Genomic DNA, 18480 nt, shown 5'->3' on the forward strand with positions numbered 1-18480 from the left:
TGTCGCTAGATAAAGTGCGTCTTGAAGGCCCGCCAGAGGTTGCGTCTTGGCACCGGCAGCCACCCGACAACGTGCACAAGATGATGTTTTTCTTCGCAGGAATTTCATAAAGACACTCGCTGCGACGGGCGGCGCCTTCGCACACAAGCCGCGTTGCGGAAAAAAAATACTCAATTACGCATTGATAATGACCGGTAAATCCCCCCCCCCCCCTCCTCATAAAAGGAAGATATGGTGGCTCAAACGCGGGCATGCTAGCATCTTTAAAACTAGACTGTCACATATTTATTTTTTAAATCTAAATATTTGAAAATAAATATATAAATGAATACACAAATAAATACACACAGACAAATAAATAAAGAAAGAAAGAAAGATTGAGTAGCAAGGACGATCCGGTGGGAATGCGGAGCCCAGTTCTACCGCCATTCATCTTTTTTTTATTAGCGTCAGGAAATTTGCTTTTTGACAGCTCAACGACTGCAGCAAAGGACAAGCAGGAAATTAAAGTTGTTTTTATTTTTAATTTTCTCTTAGAAAATTGCAAAAGAATGTCGCCACGGTTCAAAATACACATATATTGATTGATATAGCGCTTTAACAACAGCTAAAGCTGGAACGAAGCGCTAACATTGACAAAAGGCAAACGCTGCGAAGGGAAAAAACATTGCAAGAAGTCTGACCAGCGCTTTATCGGCGCCACCGTGCAAGAAAACCCAAACAAATTCAGGAATGGCGCTTCACGTCATGCTTTTCAATTCCACAATAAATTCGGGAATGGCAGTGAATGAGTTAATGAATATAAAAAAATGCTTGAATGTGTATGTCAAATACTGTAATTCAAATAATTGTAGTATTTCTATATTAATATTTTTGCATTTACAGCTATCAATTTTCCAACTAAACGATCTTTTTTTTAATTTGTAATTTTGAATTGTAAATGTAATTTTTTTAATTAAGATACTATTTGATTAATGTGTACATATTTAATGACTCATTTTTCTGTTTCTTACTTACTTAAAGTGACATACTTTAATGCATCACCAATCATCCAAAAATTGGATGAATATTATGATTGCGGAAAACAAGCTAAGCACTCTTACGACACGGGCGGCCATGTTGTCGACTAAAAGTGACATCACCGTTCCACACGACAACCAATCGTGGCTCGCTTTCAGAAAACAGACGTTGGCAAATGGCTACCCCCGAGATCGGCAAACACAGGTGTTTTTTTACGTAGTCATTTATATTCGCCAAACACAAGAATTGCGGTATAAGCTAACGACACTTACAACACGGGCGGCCATGTTGTCGACTAAAAATGACATCACGGTTCCAAGTAACAACCAATCGTGACTCGCTTTCAGAAAACAGACGAACTGTTGGCAAATGGCCCCCCCCCCCCCCCCCCCGAGAGTTGCAGTTTCGGGAAAAGTGCAGCGAAGCAGGAAATTAGAAAATGAGCAATCACGGATGAACATCTGTTCAAATTGTCAAATTTCCCACAACTCCAAAACATCACACGAATAAACAAAGAAGTCCTGCCAACTGTTTGATTGGAAATATTCGCCCTGGTGCTAATTATTTAGCCCAGATGTGAATACAGTGATACCTCGGCTAACGAACGCTTTAGCTAATGAACTTTTCGCCTTACAAGTGTTAAATTTGCGAAAATACAATCTTGGCATACAAACTATTTTTCGGGAAACACACGGAGCGCCACAATGAGTGATGTGCCGGTTCTCCTAACAAGAAGCTGAAAATGGCAGCCGACTTTTTTTCCCCTCTAGTCCCCGCCCCCAGTCTTCGGTTAAAGCCGCACGTGATTGGTCAAGATCCGTGATAGAGGAGGGAGGGGACACACACAGCAGTGAGCGGGGGGGGAGGGGTTCCAGAAACACACACACATACATGAAAGAGCATGAAACAAAAAAACAAAAGTGAAACGCCAAGGTATCACTGTATAGCCAACAATACTTGTGTGAATCCTTTTGGTAGCAATCAGCTGACTTCCTGCTTCACAGGAAGTCAGCTGGGATCATTTTCATGACTTTTATTTTGGCGGCAATGCGTCAATCCCGAGTGGCGCATCGCGCCAAATTGACAGCAGAAAAGCGCTGAGTCGCCGCCAGATGTAAATCCACTTGATGATGGACGTATAAATCTGCCGTACGCACACACACACGCACACACACACACACACACACACACACACACACACACACACACACACACACACACACACACACACACGCGCGCGTCAGAAAAGTGGTTGAAAGAAAATGGCGCCATAGCTTATTGCGACAGTCCAGGACACACAATCAATATTTGTAGCGCCGAGCGGGCGACAAGCGCTGATGGGCCGGCTCGCCGCTAGCGGCCAAATGACGTTTACTTCATTACGCTTCTTTATTTAATTGCGCGCAGACGCCGAAGCGCCCGGGGGAAATCAAAACTGGCCGGCGTATTTTTGATTTGATTTGATTTCATTTTTAATCGAGCCGTTCGGCTTCTGAGGACGCCATCGACGGCGGTCGGGCGGAGCAAAAACAACGCGGCGGCGGCGGCTACTTAACATAATTGGCTTTTAGCTTTGCGGCTTGCGTTAGCGCTTTGGTCTGACAAAGTGTGTGTGTGTGTGTGGGGGGGCTAAGTAGGATCCTCCAGATCGCGTCCGTCCTATCCAGCCTGTTTTCAATCCATCAGCTCATCAACAAGCTCGACAGGAGCCTGATTGACATCCTTCTTATGTGAAGGATTCCGTGTAGGATGTGGTGTACCGCAGGGATCAATCTTCAGCCCAATACTTTTTTTCCCAAATGTCGTTGAATTGACGATGCGTAAGACCATATCGGAGCCTTAGAAACCTTAGACTCTCTTCTTTCATCAGAAAAATAAGAGTTAATTCCTAAATTATATGGGTCCGGAGTTATATGAGCTTGAAATGAGGGCGGCTGTCCAAAACACAATACAATACAATACATATTGATTGATATAGCGCTTTAACAACAGCTGAAGCTTGAACAAATCGCTAACATGGAAAAAAATGGAAATGATGCTCCCCTGTGGGGAAAACATTTCCAGAGTTCTGACCGGTGCTTTATTGGCACCCAAACAAGAAAAAACAAAACCCAAACAAATTCGACAATGATGCTCCACGTCATATTTTCAATTCTCGAAGAAATTCGCCACCTGAAATGATTTTAAAAATGATTATGATTATTGCTATTGTTATTGTTATTTTACCTCAATCACTGCCATTTTTGAATTTATTCGTGAATTGAAAATATGACGTGGAGCGCCATTCCTGAATTAATTCAGGTTTTGTTTTTTCTTGCAGGGAATGCCGATAAAGCGCTGGTCAGACCTCTGGCAATGTTTTGTTTTTTCCACGAGGGGGCAGCATTTGCCTTTTGTACAGTCGCCCCCCATTTCAAGCTCATATAATTCCAGACCCATATCATTTAGGAATCAACACTTTTTTTCCTTATGAAAATAGAGAGTCTAAGGTTTCTAACGCTGTATTGAATATTTATGTCGTCCTAAAAGTCAATATTCTGTGGGTCCTGGAATTGGAGTGACAATGACAAAATCCCTGGCACTGGAGTGGACACCTATTTGCACATGGTCTGGCAGTTAACGAGTTAAGTTTTGTTGACCGCCGCATTCCAAAAGACGAGTCGCTGGGAAATGTGTGCCAAATCTACCACCAAAATCAAGCGCGAGGGCAATTTGCAATTGAAATTCTCCGATTGTCATTCTGCTCAGCGGCCCCGAGGGGGCAACATTGCGCACCAACCGCTGATTGCGTCGTCGTTTGCTTGTTGATTGACGACGTTTTCAGCTTTGACAGCGTCTCTCCGCATTCCGCCCGCCATTATTGGGAGATAATTGCATTTTCTCTGCTGTTTGTTTCCGAGATGATGATTACGGCCCACAAAAAGCCATTTCCCTCGAGGCAGCCATCTTGCATTGGATTTCTCCCATCTGAGACTCGTGACTTCACAGCTAAATTACAATTCACGCTTCAGTGACGACGCGACTAATGACAGTCGCCAAGACCACACATACACGCACACGCACGGACACACACACACACACACACACACACACACACACACACACACACACACACACACACACACACACACACACACACACACACACACACACACACACACACGGCGACTGTTAATGGAGTCATTGACAGGTCCGCCTACTTCCCCTGGAAAATAGATCAGCACTTGAATTTGAGCGAATCAAACGCACCTTTTGTCCGCCTTGGGAACGTTTAGTGCGCTTTTAAAGCGAAGGCCCCCCTCGAGGGAGGTGCCTTGTTTTGAGGGGATGGAGGGAGTGGGGGGTAAAATACTAGCGGCAAAAAATGATCCGGAGTTTTCATCTGAGGCCGGCGATAACGACGTAAATCTCGTTGGCGGAGGAAATCGATGGCGGTGCTGCGAGGGACGGGCAGCCCTCACACACACACACAAACACACGCACACACACACACACACACACACACACACACACACACACACACACACACACACACACACATTCATACACGATTTTTGCACAGAGTGGGGACTTGATGTGTGAGGCACACACACACACACACACACACACACACACACATTCATACACGTTTTTTGCACAGAGTGGGGACTTGGTGTGTGAGGCACACACATATACACACACACACACACACACGCACGGAGAACGAGATAAAGCCGCTTTTTGGAGCACCTGAGGCTGCTACGGGAAATCCAGCCCCGCTTAGTATTCTTCAGAACTCCGATTTGAGCAGTTAGCGACCTATAAGCGCGCGGCGTATAAACGTATTTGCCTGCTCTGTCATCACCACACGGCGAGGGGCAAAGTTCAAACATAATACAAAGAACGTTACGCAATGCGGATTTCATTTAAGCAGAAATCTGCTAGCTTGATGCTAACATGCCATGTAGAATGCCATCGACATCGGCTAACGAATCTTTTCGAGGGTGTTTTAACAGGATCAGGAAATGAACTTCAATGGAGGACGGATGGTTCCGGAGTGTCGGTCGCCATTTGGATCACTCAACAAGTTCAAATCAAGGGACGATTAGCGCTCACTTTTCCCAAAAAGTGCTCGATGTAGCGTTTGGGGGAGTAGCAAAACCATTCCTAACACCCTTTTGGTATTTTTCATTTGCCGCTCGGTTGCCAGCTGCCGTTTGGAGTGGCTTTCATCTCCCGCAAGAGCGTCATCATCATCATCATCATCATCATCATCATCAGCAAGCCCGAATGAACGAACGGCGTCCAGCAACGTTAGCGTAGTGCGGAAGTCGCTAACGGCGACGCAGATGGCTCCATTTGGCCGGCCGCCGTTTATTCGACACCACCTTTTTATTGCTGATGTGTGACATTTGCGCCGCCGTTACGGTTGACATTTTGGCTCCGTTGGGCCCGCGTACTCACCTTCCAAAATGGCAGCCAAGCCAAAAAAGAACAAAAAATGGACGTGGTTTTATTTGTTATGATTTGATGCGTAACCAGATTAAATCCCGCGTGGTTGGTCATTTTGTGATCCGATGACGGTTAATCTACAATCCAGGCTGATCATGCAGTCGTGGGATTTTTCAGAAAGCTTCGCTCAAAACAAATGAGCAATAGTTGAGCAAACATTTGACGACGCTGACGGAGCTCGCATGACAAAGTCAATCTTCAATCAATCAGTCAATCTTTTGTTGCTCTTGAGCCATTAATATCTCTCTCTCTCGCTCGCTTGCTCTCTTTCTTTCTTTCTCTCTCTCTTTCCATCCATCCATCTCTCTAGCTAGCTAGCTCTCTATCCCTCTAGCTAGCTAGCTATCTCTTGAGCTAGCTAGCTATCTATGTCTCTATCTATCCATCTATTGCTCTCTCCCTCTTTCTCTCTCTATCAATCCAGCTACCTAGCTAGCTAGCTATCTCTCTAGATAACTAGCTAGCTATCTCTCTAGCTAGCTATCTATCTCACCCCCTCTATCTATTGATCTAGCTAGCTCGCTATCTAGCTCACTCTCTAGCTCTCTTGCTAGCTAGCTCTCTATCTGTCTAGCTAGCTAGCTATCTTTGTCTCTAGCTACTTATCCATCTATCGCTCTCTCTCTCTCTATCTAGGTAGCTATCTATCTAGCTATGTATCCCTCTCTAGCTAGGTAGCTATCTATCTCTCTAGCTAACTAGCAAGCTAGGTAACTATCTAGCTAGCTATCTATCTCACCCCCTGTATCTAGCTGGCTATCTAGCTCTCTACTTCTCTGTCTGTCTGTATATATAGGAGGAGGCCGGGGACTGTGGCAGATTAATGGCATTTCTGTTCACTTCATTGGGGGACTCAATTAGCCCAACTCCACCGCAGCGTACATGGAGGTCTGCCTGCAACCACCCCCCCCCCCACACACACACACCTCCATTACGGCTCCTTCAAACACACACACACACATAATCAGACAGTGGTTGCGGTTGGTCAGATGCGAGGTCGGGCGTGCTGACATCATTCATTTAGCAGCAAATGGCTGAGAGACGGAGACGCAACGAGGGAGGGAGGGAGGGAGGGAGGCGCTGGAAGATAAATGGACGGACGGGATTGAGCCGAGACCAAGTGTGAGTGAGAAGACCTTGTAGAGCGCAGACGAGCACACCGACATGAACGCCGGCTGATGTTGGGATTTGTAAACTCAGCATCCACATTGTCATGAGAAACAAGCTTCTCACACATACGCACACTCACATTTTCGGGCATGTTTGAATGTCAGCACTTTCTTTCTTTCTTTCTTTTTAAACGGCGGAAGGTGGGGGGGAAGAAAAAAAATATGAAATTAAAGTCTAATTGCTTTTCTGCCGGGAGAATCATCGTTTTGCTTTGCTGGAGGAAATATTTAACTGCGTAAAGGGGGACTCCAGGCGACATTTTCTTTGCCATAATGGCTTTGATTTACATCCAACATAATATCAGGTTAGATATTATTAACATGAATATTGGTTGACTTCAGTTGAATACATTCGCATGAGGCAGGCTCGGATGTCAACACGTCCTCAGTAGTCATTATTCTTCACAGAGGATAAAGAACGCATGCCAGTGGGTCGCATCAGAAGAAATCATCAATAAATACATACATAAATAAATAAAAAGAAGAAAGAAAGAAAAAAATAGATACATAAATAATTAAATAAATAAATGTAAATAAATGAATACATAAATACATACATGAAAAAGTACATAAAATAATCAATGTGTAAAACTAATGAGAATGATGGCACGTCTGTATGTGGGAAAGCAGTTGAGTACGTGACGGCGCCACTTTGGTGCCACTTTGGCGCCACTTTGGCATGACTTTGTGACTTGTGAGCATGTCAACGTGAGGCGTTTTGCCGTCCCGGCGTTTTGTTTACACCTGAAACGACGCCGCTCGCTGACAGCTCTCGCCGAGCGAAGACGCTAAGTGTCGGAAAGTATACCGCCGAGGCGCTAACGAGCGGAGGAGGGGATGCGGCGAAGCCAATGGGGGGAGGGGAGGGGCGCTTTGAATGGGGATCCCCATCCCGCATGCAGCTGCCAGCTTGATGTATGAGGCCGGAAGAAAAGAGGACACGCTCAACAGCCCCCCCAACGCCCCCCCATCTAGGCTGCAAGTTGAGGGACTGCAAAGGCTCATTTACGCCAAACGCTTGAACGGGAAGGGCCTTGGGGCTTCACTTCAAATGCATTTGAGGAAAGAAAGCAGGAAAAGGAAGGGCCACACGCGACCACACGCGACGACAACGCCCGATTTTCTATTCGGCAAGACTAACTAAGACGTTAATTTCCTCATTGTGGGACAAAGAAAGGGTTTCTGATTCTGATAAGATCAATTAGTTGGATTTTTTTAAGTTATATTTAAAAAATAAACTAAATAAAAACAAGAAGAAATCTACTGACATTTTATTTCTATAAAATTATATATTTCATTTTTATTGTATATTTATAATATACTATCTCTAGCTGGCTAACTAGCTAGCAAGCTATCTATCTGTATATCTATTGGCAATATAGCTGGCTAGCTTTCTAGCTAGTCCGCTATTAGCTATCTAATAATAATAATAATAATCATAATCCTTCATCCATTCCTTTCATCACTTTGCTGCTGTAAAATGTATAATTCTGCACTGTCAGACTAATAAAGGCAAATCCATCCATCCAATAATAATAATACATGTAATTTCTAAGCACCTTTCAAAACTCTCAAGGACACTTTATAGCCAGTTAGACAGCTAGCCAGCTAGCTATACAACTAACAGATAGCTAGCTAGCCAACCAGATAGCAAATAGATAGCCAGCTAGGCAGCTAATCACGTCTCCATTTTCTCCTAAATTTCCTTCCGATGACTTCAATCTTTTTTTTTTTGTCGAGCGGACTCGCAACCAAAAAAAGAGCCTGGAGTGGGAAGACGCGCTTGCTTTGCTTTGGGGTGTGTATGTTGGCTCCAACTGTGGGGTTTTTCCAGAAAGAGCGCGCGCGTCGTATCGCCGCCGCACACTTGCTGACGTCATGGGACGGATGGATGGGAAAACGAGCGAGGTCAGAACAGCTGGGCCTGCTGCTCGCCACAGGAAGTCACCGAGAGCAGCTGACTCGCTCAAACACGCACACGCACACACAAATGAGGCCGGGGGGGACGCAAGGGGGGCGCAAGGGGGACGCAAGGGGGGCAAGGGCCTTCTGTGGCAAACTTGCTGGCCCGGCCCGGCCCGGCAGCTCTATCAACTTTCCCTTCCCGCATTGTGTTTTTTCTTTGTGGTTTGCTGGCGACGTGAAAGAGAAAGTGGAGCGGCTTCCCCGAAAAGCGCCTTTTCTCCGTTTGACGGCGCTTCCGAGCGACAACGACCATTTCAAAAGTCCCGTCGGACTCAGCGGAACCTGAAACTACAATTTCAAGACGTCAAAGGAATTCATCCGCAGTCAAGTCCCCAAAAATATGGATTTATTTATTTATTTATTTGCTATCTAGTTCCCTGGCAGGCTATCTAGCTAGTCGGCTACCGATATAGCTAGCTAACTATTAGCTATCTCGCTAGCTTTCTATCTATTTGAGTTACTTCCGGGTTGAGTGAACGATGGCTCGTGTTGCTGCCGCTGCTCACCCACAGAAAAATTGATCCTGTGACCTTGAGAGTTTTGAAAGGCGCTTAAAAATGAAATGGATTATTTTTAGTTATTTATTTATTTATTAGTGTTTTTGAATTTTTCATCAATTTAATTATTTATTAACTAATTTATGTATTTAATTGTTGTCTATTTGTTTATTTATGTATCCGTTTATTTCTTTATTTTCCTTTTTGTCTATTTATTTATTTAGTAGTAGTTAGTTGTCAAACAAATGAATACAAAATAATAACCACACACCAAACAAATAAATACATTGCTAGATAACTATAAATAAATGAATGAATACATGACACATTGAAAAAATAAATAAACACTAATAAATAAATAAATAAATACATTATTTAATTGATGGGAATAAAAGTAACAACTAATAAATAAACGCATGCATAAATAAATACACAGAAAAATAAATAAAGAGATAAATAAATACATACATAAATCAATCAAGAAATAAAATAAACAACCAAATAAATAAAAATAAATAAATATAATAAATAAACAAATACATAAATAGACAAACAGAAAAATAAATACACAGATAAACAAATACATAATAAATAAACACACACTAAAATAAATAAATAAATAAATACATTGATGGCTAACTTGATAAAAAAACAATAAATAAATAAATGAATAAAGGCAGTGCTCACAATGTAAAATCGGTCGTGTGACTACTTCCCGATTCGCGTTATGTTGAGCAGTAAAAAAAAAAAAAAAAAAAAGGACAGTCTTTTTTTTAAATGCGCACTATAAAATTATAAAATGCTGAGTCGTGCTACAAACAAAAAAACAAAAAAGGCCATCAAGACAATGAAAAGGGTCACGCCGCCCCCCTGACCCCCGACCCCTCGAGACCACTACTGAAAGTCAACGCTAAGCGTTTTCAAACAATTGAATTGGTGGCATTATCGCCATTTCCTGTTTCCTGTCACGCTATCCCTCGGCCGTCACCTTTGACCCCTCTTTTCCCATCTTCGCCGCCGTCGCCATCTTTGTCGGCGCGCTTTCCCCGAAACTTACATCATCTCTCATTAACTCATTCACTGTCAGACCAGGTGCAAAAAAATATGTCCACTCCAGTGCCAGGGTTATTGTCATTGTCACTTGAATTCCAGGAGCCACACAATATGGAGGTTTAGGACCACACAAACATTCAATGCAGCGCAAGAAACCTTCTTTTCTTTCATCATATAAAAACAGTTCATCCCTAAATTATATGGGTCTGGAGTTATCTGACCTTGAAATGAGGGCAGCTGTCCAAACTAATAATAAAACATGTAATAATACATTTAATTTCTAAGCGCCTTTCAAAACTCTCAAGGACACATCACGGGATAAGAACTTCTTTTTGTGCGGGTGAGCAGCGGCAGCCATTTGCGCCAGCTGTAAGGTAAATAAGGTCAATATTTAATTCCCTTCGTAATCGTTAAAATTAAAAGGTAACTGTTAATGCTAATATTAGCTTGTAAATTTTTGGTGTCATGTCACTCCCAACAAGTTAGCCAAATAGCACTTTTGAGAATTAAGATGGCTATATAGCTATCTAACTAGCAAGCTATTGGCTAGCTAGCTAGCTTTCTTTCTATTCGAGTTACTTCCGGGTTGAGTGAACGCTGGCGCATGTGGCTGCCGCTGCACACCCGCAGAAAAACTTATCCTGTGACTTTAAGTGACCTCAAGAGTTTTGAAAGCCGCTTATAAATGAAATGTATTATTATTTTTTTCTTCTTCTTATTATTATTATTATTAAAAACAAGCAACAATAAAAAACCCAAACCAATTTGGGAATGGCGCTCAACGTCATGTTTTCAATTGGCGAAGAAATTTGGGAATGGCGGCGAAAGCGTTAACAACTCACGCACGTTGTACTCCGATGAAATCATTTACGGCGATGATTGCTCGGCCATTTTGTGTGTTAATTTGTCCTTATTTGCAATATGTTTCCTCAAAATGCTCATTCTGTCGTTTTGTTGAGTATTTTTTCCCCCAAGTTGAGTTTTCCTCAATCGTACGAAATCGTCATGAAAAAAAAAAAAAATAAAAAAAGTAGTTCAACCTCGAACTCTTGTTTAGCGTCATTTGAAACGGCAACGGTCAACACGGCCTTCCTTCCTCTTGACACTTTTGTTTTGTTTTGTGTGTGTGTGTGTGTGTGTTTTTGTTTTTGTTTTTGTTTTGTTCTCGTTTGTTTGATTGCGGCGTTGTGTTTGCCGCCGACGCTCTTGCCTCGTTATGCTTCGCCGCGTCCGGACAAGCTCAGTCAGGCGTGAAGGTGCACACACACGCACACGTACACACACACACACACACACACACACACACACACACACACACACACACACACACAAAGAAAATGACACACATTGTTTTTGCTGCTGCGCTAAAAGAATCCAAAGTGACTTTTTGACCTTTTGGTGGTGGAAGCGACTTTTTCTTTTTCTTTTTCTTTTTCTATGCTTTGATTTTTTACAGTCCGAAGGTTCAAATCAATTTAGTTTGCCGGCAAAAAAGTGAAGCTGAAGCTTCCTCTTGACATTCTTGCTGAGCCATGTATTGATTTTGTGTATGTGTGTGTGTGTGTGTGTGTGTGTGTGTGTGTGTGTGTGTGTGTGTGTGTGTGTGTGTGTGTGTGTGTGTGTGTGTGTGTGTGTGTGTGTGTGTGTGTGTGTGTGTGTGTGTGTGTGTGTGTGTGTGTGTTGGATTGCGGAAAAAATACATTTGAAAGTATCAGTTGAAACTTTAAGCGCGATTTAAAGAGCATTGATTTAATTAAAGGCGTCTTTTGAAACTTGATGCCGGCTTCAAAACTCAACCATGACCTTTGTTTGAAATTCATATTTTAGGGGTGGGGGGAAGGGGGGGGGGCATTTCAGGTATTGGTATGGGGCCGATTCCAGCCTTTAGTTCAAGATATTGGCTACTCGTGGACGCTGTCGATACTAAAATAAATAAATAAATAAACACACAAATAATAAATAAATAAATAAATAAATAAATAAATAACCAAACAAACAATTGGATACATAGATAAATGAGCAAGCAATTACATAAATAAACAAAAACATAAAATAAATATACATAATTAAGATAAACAAATAAATAGATAAATAAATACATAAACAAACAAACAATAAACACAACAAGTAAATAAAAATACATAAATAAACAAATAAACACACAAATAAATAAATAAATAAATAAATGAGTAAATCAATCCCGCAAATAAATAAATAAACAAATAGATAAATAAACAAATAAATAAACAAGCAAATAAATACATAAATAAACCCAGCAAATAAAAACATAAATACCAGATAAATAGACACATAAATAAACAAGCACAAAAATAAATAAATAAACAAAACAAATAAATATAAATAAATAAATAGACAAATAAACAAGCAAGCAAATAAACAAATAAAAATAAACACATAGATAAATAAATAAACAAGCAAATAAATAAACACACCATATAAAAATAAATAACCAACTAAATAAATAAATACATACATACTAAATAACTAAATAGATAATTGAATAAATAAATCAATAAATAACACAAATGATATCTAACAAGTCCTCCTCAGGGGGACACGGCGGCAGTTTGACACAGAAAGTACTTTCTTGATTCTGAAACGATATCTGAAAGTTGAAGCGCTATCGCTACGTGCTATCGCTACGTGCTATCACTCAAACAGTCATATTGCGATGGCTGGAATCCCAAACAGGGTCTTCCAAAAGCCAAAGTGACTTGAAAGCCCAACACAAACCTTCAACCCCTTTTTGTCAAAGCCACATGCTAAATAATCCACAGAAATCTTTTTTTTGCTTGTTTTTCTTGTTGTTTATTTTAAAAGCGTAATCTCTCTCCTCGGTGCAAGTAAACAAGCTTCTGCTTTCACGCCGCAAATCAAATGGAAATATTTAAGTCCCTTCAATCTTAAACTTAAGCTGCGCATAAGCTGCACTTTTTTTTTTTAACTCTTTTTAAATCCTGTTGCGGAGTTGAGCCAAATATTTGCATGCCGGCGATTAAATGCGCAGAGTGTCACGTCACGCATGCGCATTTCATGTCTTTTTCGCATCTGAGTGAAAGTTGGAAGTTGAGCAGCGTCCACGCGTTTGGGACTTTGAGGAGGCGGTGGGGGATTGTGGGGGATTTCCACATCACATAAAAAAATGGAAAAAATACATCTGTGTGCAAAAATGTGAGCACTCCAGTGCCAGGGTTTTTGTCATTATCACTCCAATTGCAGGACACACACAATATTGACTTGGAGGACTACAGAAACCTTCAACGCAGCGTTAGAAACTTTAGACTGTCAGAAAAAAAGAGTTAGTTCCTAAATAATGTGAGTCTGGAGTTATCTGAGTTTGAAATGGGGGCAGCTGTACAAAATACAATACAATGCGTATTGATTTACGTAGCGCTTTAACAACAAGCTAAGCTGGAAAAAAAGCACTAACATGGACAAAAGGGAAATGCTGCCCCCTCGTGGAAAGGAAAAATATTGCCAGATTTCTGACCAGCGCTTTATCGGCACCCAGACAAGAAAAAAACCAACCCGAACAAATTCAGGAATGGCGCTCTACGTCATATTTTCAATTTGGGAAGAAATTTGTGAATGGCAGTCAATGAGTTAAATTTAAGTTATTTTTTTTCCATTTTACAAAAGCAATTTTAATAAAAATAATTCATTACAGATTTTATATAAATAATAATAAAATAAAAATACTAATAAATAAGTAAATGTCAATTAAAATGGCAAGGTATGTGAAATTCATTTTGAAATTGCTCATTGACTATAATGGTGATGATGATGATGATGATGAGGATAAGCAGAAAAGTCACAACCTGGCAACCGCACATGCGTTCTATATTTTTTTTCGAGGGGGGGAGGGGCTCATGTTTACAAACACCTCCAAGCACCCACTTGGCCAAAAGTGATGAAATGACATTTGGTCAAGTGGATGAACTGATGACCTTTGAACTCGTTCGGTCCTCCGCTCAAGTATTGCGCAACACCGATGAAACATAGAACATGGCTAAACATGGAAAGCAGAAATACACGCAATGCGTGTGCACGCGTGTGCAAGTATGCGGCCAACATCGGGGGCTGTTGATTTTCTTTTTGTGTGATCACAGACATCGGAAGCGTGTGTGTGTGTGTGTGTGTGTGTGTGTGTGTGGGGTTGCATCGCGGACGGGGCTAATCCCACTCCACTCTCAGTCTTGGCAAAAGCCTCCCACCCACTCCGTCAATCTCCATTGTGGCTCAAATGGCGGCATTGCGCTTAAACAACCCCCCCAACCGCAAGCGGGGGATTATTACTCCGTCTGTGTGTGTGTGTGTGTGTGTGTGACTGACCGTTGCCGACGGCCTGTCCCTGTTCCAGTTGGCGCCGCCTCTCCACCGTGTATTCCTCCTGCGTGAAGCCCCTCATGCATGGCGAAGGTGAAGGCGGCCCGCCCAAGACCGCCACCTGCGTGGGATAAATGACAAATGGGGGTCTTTTTATGGTTTTTTGGGGGGTTCCATTGCTCATAATCATCATCATCATCATCATCATCATCATGCATTTCATTTCTAAGCGCCTTTCAAAACTTTCAAGGTCACTTTTCAGTCACAGGATAAGTTTTTCTGCAGTTGAGCAGCAGCAGCCACACGCGCCAGCGTTCACTCAACCCGGAAGTAACTCATATAGATAGAAAGCTAGGTAGCTAGCCAATCGATAGCCAACAGATACATAGCTAGATAGCCAGCTAGCTAGATACCTAATAGATAGCGTGCTAGATAGCGAGCCAGCTAGCCAGCCAGATAGCTAATAGCTCGCAAATGATATTTTCTTTTAATTTACGTGTTACATTGTATTTTGTACATCTGCCCCCATTTCAAGCTCAGATAACTCCAGACCTATATAATTTAGGAATTAACTTTTTTTTCTGATGAAAGAAGAGAGTCTAAGGTTTCTAACGCTGCATTGAATGTTTATGTCGTTGTAAAACCCACACAAATATTGCGTGGGTTCTGGAAGTGAAAATGACAAAAACCCTGGCACTGGAGTGGACGCCTATTTGCACATCATCTGGCAGTGAACGAGTTAATGACGTCAAAAAATGGAAGCATTTACAAGACAGGAAGTAAGCACCAAACTGTAATGAAAGCCAAGCCCCCCGCCCCCCCCCCCCCCCCCCAGGGGGAATAACAACCGCAGCGCACACAATTAATGAGGTCAGATCAGTGCGATGATCATTAGCGTGTCTCCTGTTGTTTTCAACAAGGACCCCTGGTGCCCCCCCCCCCCCCCCCCCCCACCAATAACAACACTGTCTGACTTGCTTGCATGTAAAGCATCTGTTGCAGCTTGTTAACACGCTAATGGGTTAGCGTCTGGAGGGAGGGAAGAGGGGGGCGGGGCGATTAAGTAGGGGGGCGGGGCAAAGTAGGGCCACTGATTTGCTTCCACTTAACCCAAAAACTTGGATTTAGCCTCGCCGGATTATGTCAGCGGGAAGTCAGCTCACATATGGACCGGACAACAAATGTTGTACAATCAAGTCGGCTACCCCAACGAAGTCAAGCTAAACGGCGCAAAGCTAACGACAATCAAAGATAATAAATAAATAAAGACTCAAATAGGTAGAAAGTTAGTTAGCTAGCTAATAGATAACTCATAGATAGTTAGCCAAATAGTTGAGTAACTCAAATAGGTAGAAAGTGAGCTAGCTAGCTAATAGATAACTAATATATAGCTATCTATATAGGTAATAGCTAACTCATAGACAGTTAGCTAGATAGTTGAATAACTCAAATAGGCAGAAAGTTGGCTGGCTGGCTAGCTGGTGGATGGCTAATGGATAGCTAGCTAGATAGCGAGCGACCTGGATAGCTGTCTAACTAGCTAGCTAGCTAGCTATTAGTAATCTATTAGCTAGCTAGCTAACTTGATCTATTTGAGTTACTTGCGGGTTGAGTGAACGCTGGCGTGTGTGGCCGCCGCCGCTCACGCACAGAAGAACGTATCCTGTGACTGTAAAGTGACCTTGAGAGTTTTGAAAGGCGCTGATAAATCAAATGTATTATTATGATTAGAATCCACGTGGCAGCCATTTTTGCATTCATCCCTCCTCAGTGGGTGTCTCACCGCAAAGCTAATTGTTGTTAGCGGCGAAAGAAAGACCCACAGTCGTGTGGCGCTAAGCTAGCAAACGGTCAATGTTTTTTTATTTCCCTCGCCAAGGCGCTTTTTCACTGACGAGGCACTTCAAACGCCTTCTCGCTCGCTAACTGATGACGCGGCATCAGGCTACTCGCTGGTTTGGGGACCTTGCTCGAGGACACTTTGACGTGGTCCCAAAGGGGCAAGGATCCAACCCACAACCGCTCAGAGACGCAATATTTAATAAATGGACGCAAAATGAACATATAAATCACAGGTGTCCAAGTCAAGGCCCGGGGGCCAAATCTGGCCCGCCAACTCATTTTATTCGGCCCTCGAAAGCTAATCAAGCATGACAAGTTCACAAGATGCTTGCTAAAGTCCAAACCAAAAATTTTTGCATAGAAACCACAAAAACAATCATTATTTTTGACTAGAGTTATTCATGAATTTGTTGCGCGCTCTAGATGAAATATGGCGAGGGGATTAAACATTCTAATGCCTTCCCCAAATTCATAACGCCCCCCCGCAGCAAAAAAATGAAGTTGACACCCTTGTTGTAAATGTACCGTACGCACAAGTATCAATAGGAACTAAAGGACTTTGATATCCAGCTAACTAGAACCCGTACAACTAGCATAGATAGTCAATCAAAGAATGATTTAAAAGATCTAACTAGAACACATATAATATAAATGACAAGGTGGAAAGCTTGATAGAATTAGTCAAGGTGCTTCAAACGACTAACGTACCAAAAACAAAAGGAGTAAAGATGAACATTTTATTATTTTGGAGGCAAAACAAAGAAACTAGATCAAGATAAAACAGCTAGAACTAGTCCAGCTAGATATCTCTAGCAAATCAAATTATTAAACACGAAACAACGTTCCAAATACGTCAAAAAAATCGATAGATCTAAAACCAATAGAACTAGACAGCGTCGGTCGTGAAGAACGTGAAGATCTCATTCGACTGCGGACAGTATAGATCTCGTCTAGTTAGAACGAACGTAGGACGGATGGATGGACGTCACTACGACACACACCAAAAAAAAACAAGTCAACTCGTACGGACGGAGAACTCCAAACGAGTAGACGGATTTCAACACGAATCATTATGGGATGGAAGCGCAGTGTGTTCTTCAGTGTGTGTGAATGTTGCTTTCTCATCCCCCCTCCTCACACGCACGCACGCACGCACGCACGGACCCGAGCCGCTTCGGCGCAAAGAATGGAAAAAAATGGATGTCAAAAATGGAATGACAAGCGTGACATGGTCCAAATCTGATCCAAGATAAGCAGCAAAGAAGACAAAGCGATTATTCTATGATTCTGTGCGCTTACGAGCTGATCTCAGATCAGTCGCCAGCCCCATCAATACTGTCCGTTAGTTAAGGCTGACAATAGCGCTACTATTAGAGCGTCTCTGTAATGAGATAGGAAAGGTGGTCTTTAGGGGGGGGGGGTCTCGCACATGCGTGTGTGCGTGTGTGTGCGCGTGTACGCGTACCTGCAGCGGGGCCGCCATGAGCGTCCAACAGATCCACAGTGGCCGCATGTCGTGCTCGTTTGTGGGGATGTTGAATCCCTCCAGCCGCCCGCCTAGCCTAGCCTAGCCTAGCCTCGCTTCGCCTCGCCTCAACTGTGAGCCTCTGAGCTCAGCAGACGAGCCAGACCCCCACCGAGACCACCACCACCAGCGGCGCCTCCTCTTTCTCCTCTTTTTGCCTCCGCCTATTCTTCTTCCTCCTCCTCCTCCGTACCACCTATAAATGTTTATCTAGCGCCTCCTACCGCTCAAACACAAGCACGAAAGGCGTTTTTTTTTTACTGCTACAGTACCGTACCTTTTTTCCCCCTCATTGAACACATTTTATGAATTAAAAAAATAGAAAATATCCATTTTAGAAAAATGTTTACATTTTTTAAAATCGCCATTTTAGATTACTTTACACATTTTTGAATCGTCATTTTAGAAATGTTTTTTAAAATTTCAAAAATCGCCATTTTTGATTTTTTTCATAAAAATTTTAAATTTGCCATTTTATAATTCTTTTAGAACATTTACAAAAGTCTCATTTTTTTCACAAAATTGTGAAAATCGACATTTTTTAATCGTAATTTTAGTTTTGTATAAACTA

At 42.3% G+C, this 18480-nt stretch overlaps 1 protein-coding gene across 2 annotated transcripts in view; it reads right to left on the reverse strand.

The window, feature by feature from the left end:
- The window catches only part of LOC148895025 (cadherin-2-like), a 37380-nt gene extending 19320 nt beyond the window's left edge, over window positions 1-18060 (reverse strand). The window contains exons 1-2 of one of the 2 annotated variants that reach the window (XM_089000696.1): window positions 17850-18057; window positions 14549-14663 (exon numbers count right to left, since the gene is read on the reverse strand). In XM_089000696.1, coding sequence (XP_088856822.1) covers window positions 14549-14663; window positions 17850-17897 — 163 coding nt within the window. In that variant the 5' untranslated portion in view covers window positions 17898-18057. Of the gene's footprint in view, window positions 1-14548; window positions 14664-17849 lie in introns of both variants that reach the window. The other variant, XM_089000697.1, reaches the window with a different exon arrangement.
- Window positions 18061-18480: the final 420 nt, after the last annotated feature.

The sequence above is a fragment of the Hippocampus bargibanti genome, linkage group LG07 (assembly GCF_051943395.1).
Source record: "Hippocampus bargibanti isolate YZ-2025 linkage group LG07, ASM5194339v1, whole genome shotgun sequence".
Classification (NCBI taxonomy): domain Eukaryota; kingdom Metazoa; phylum Chordata; class Actinopteri; order Syngnathiformes; family Syngnathidae; genus Hippocampus; species Hippocampus bargibanti.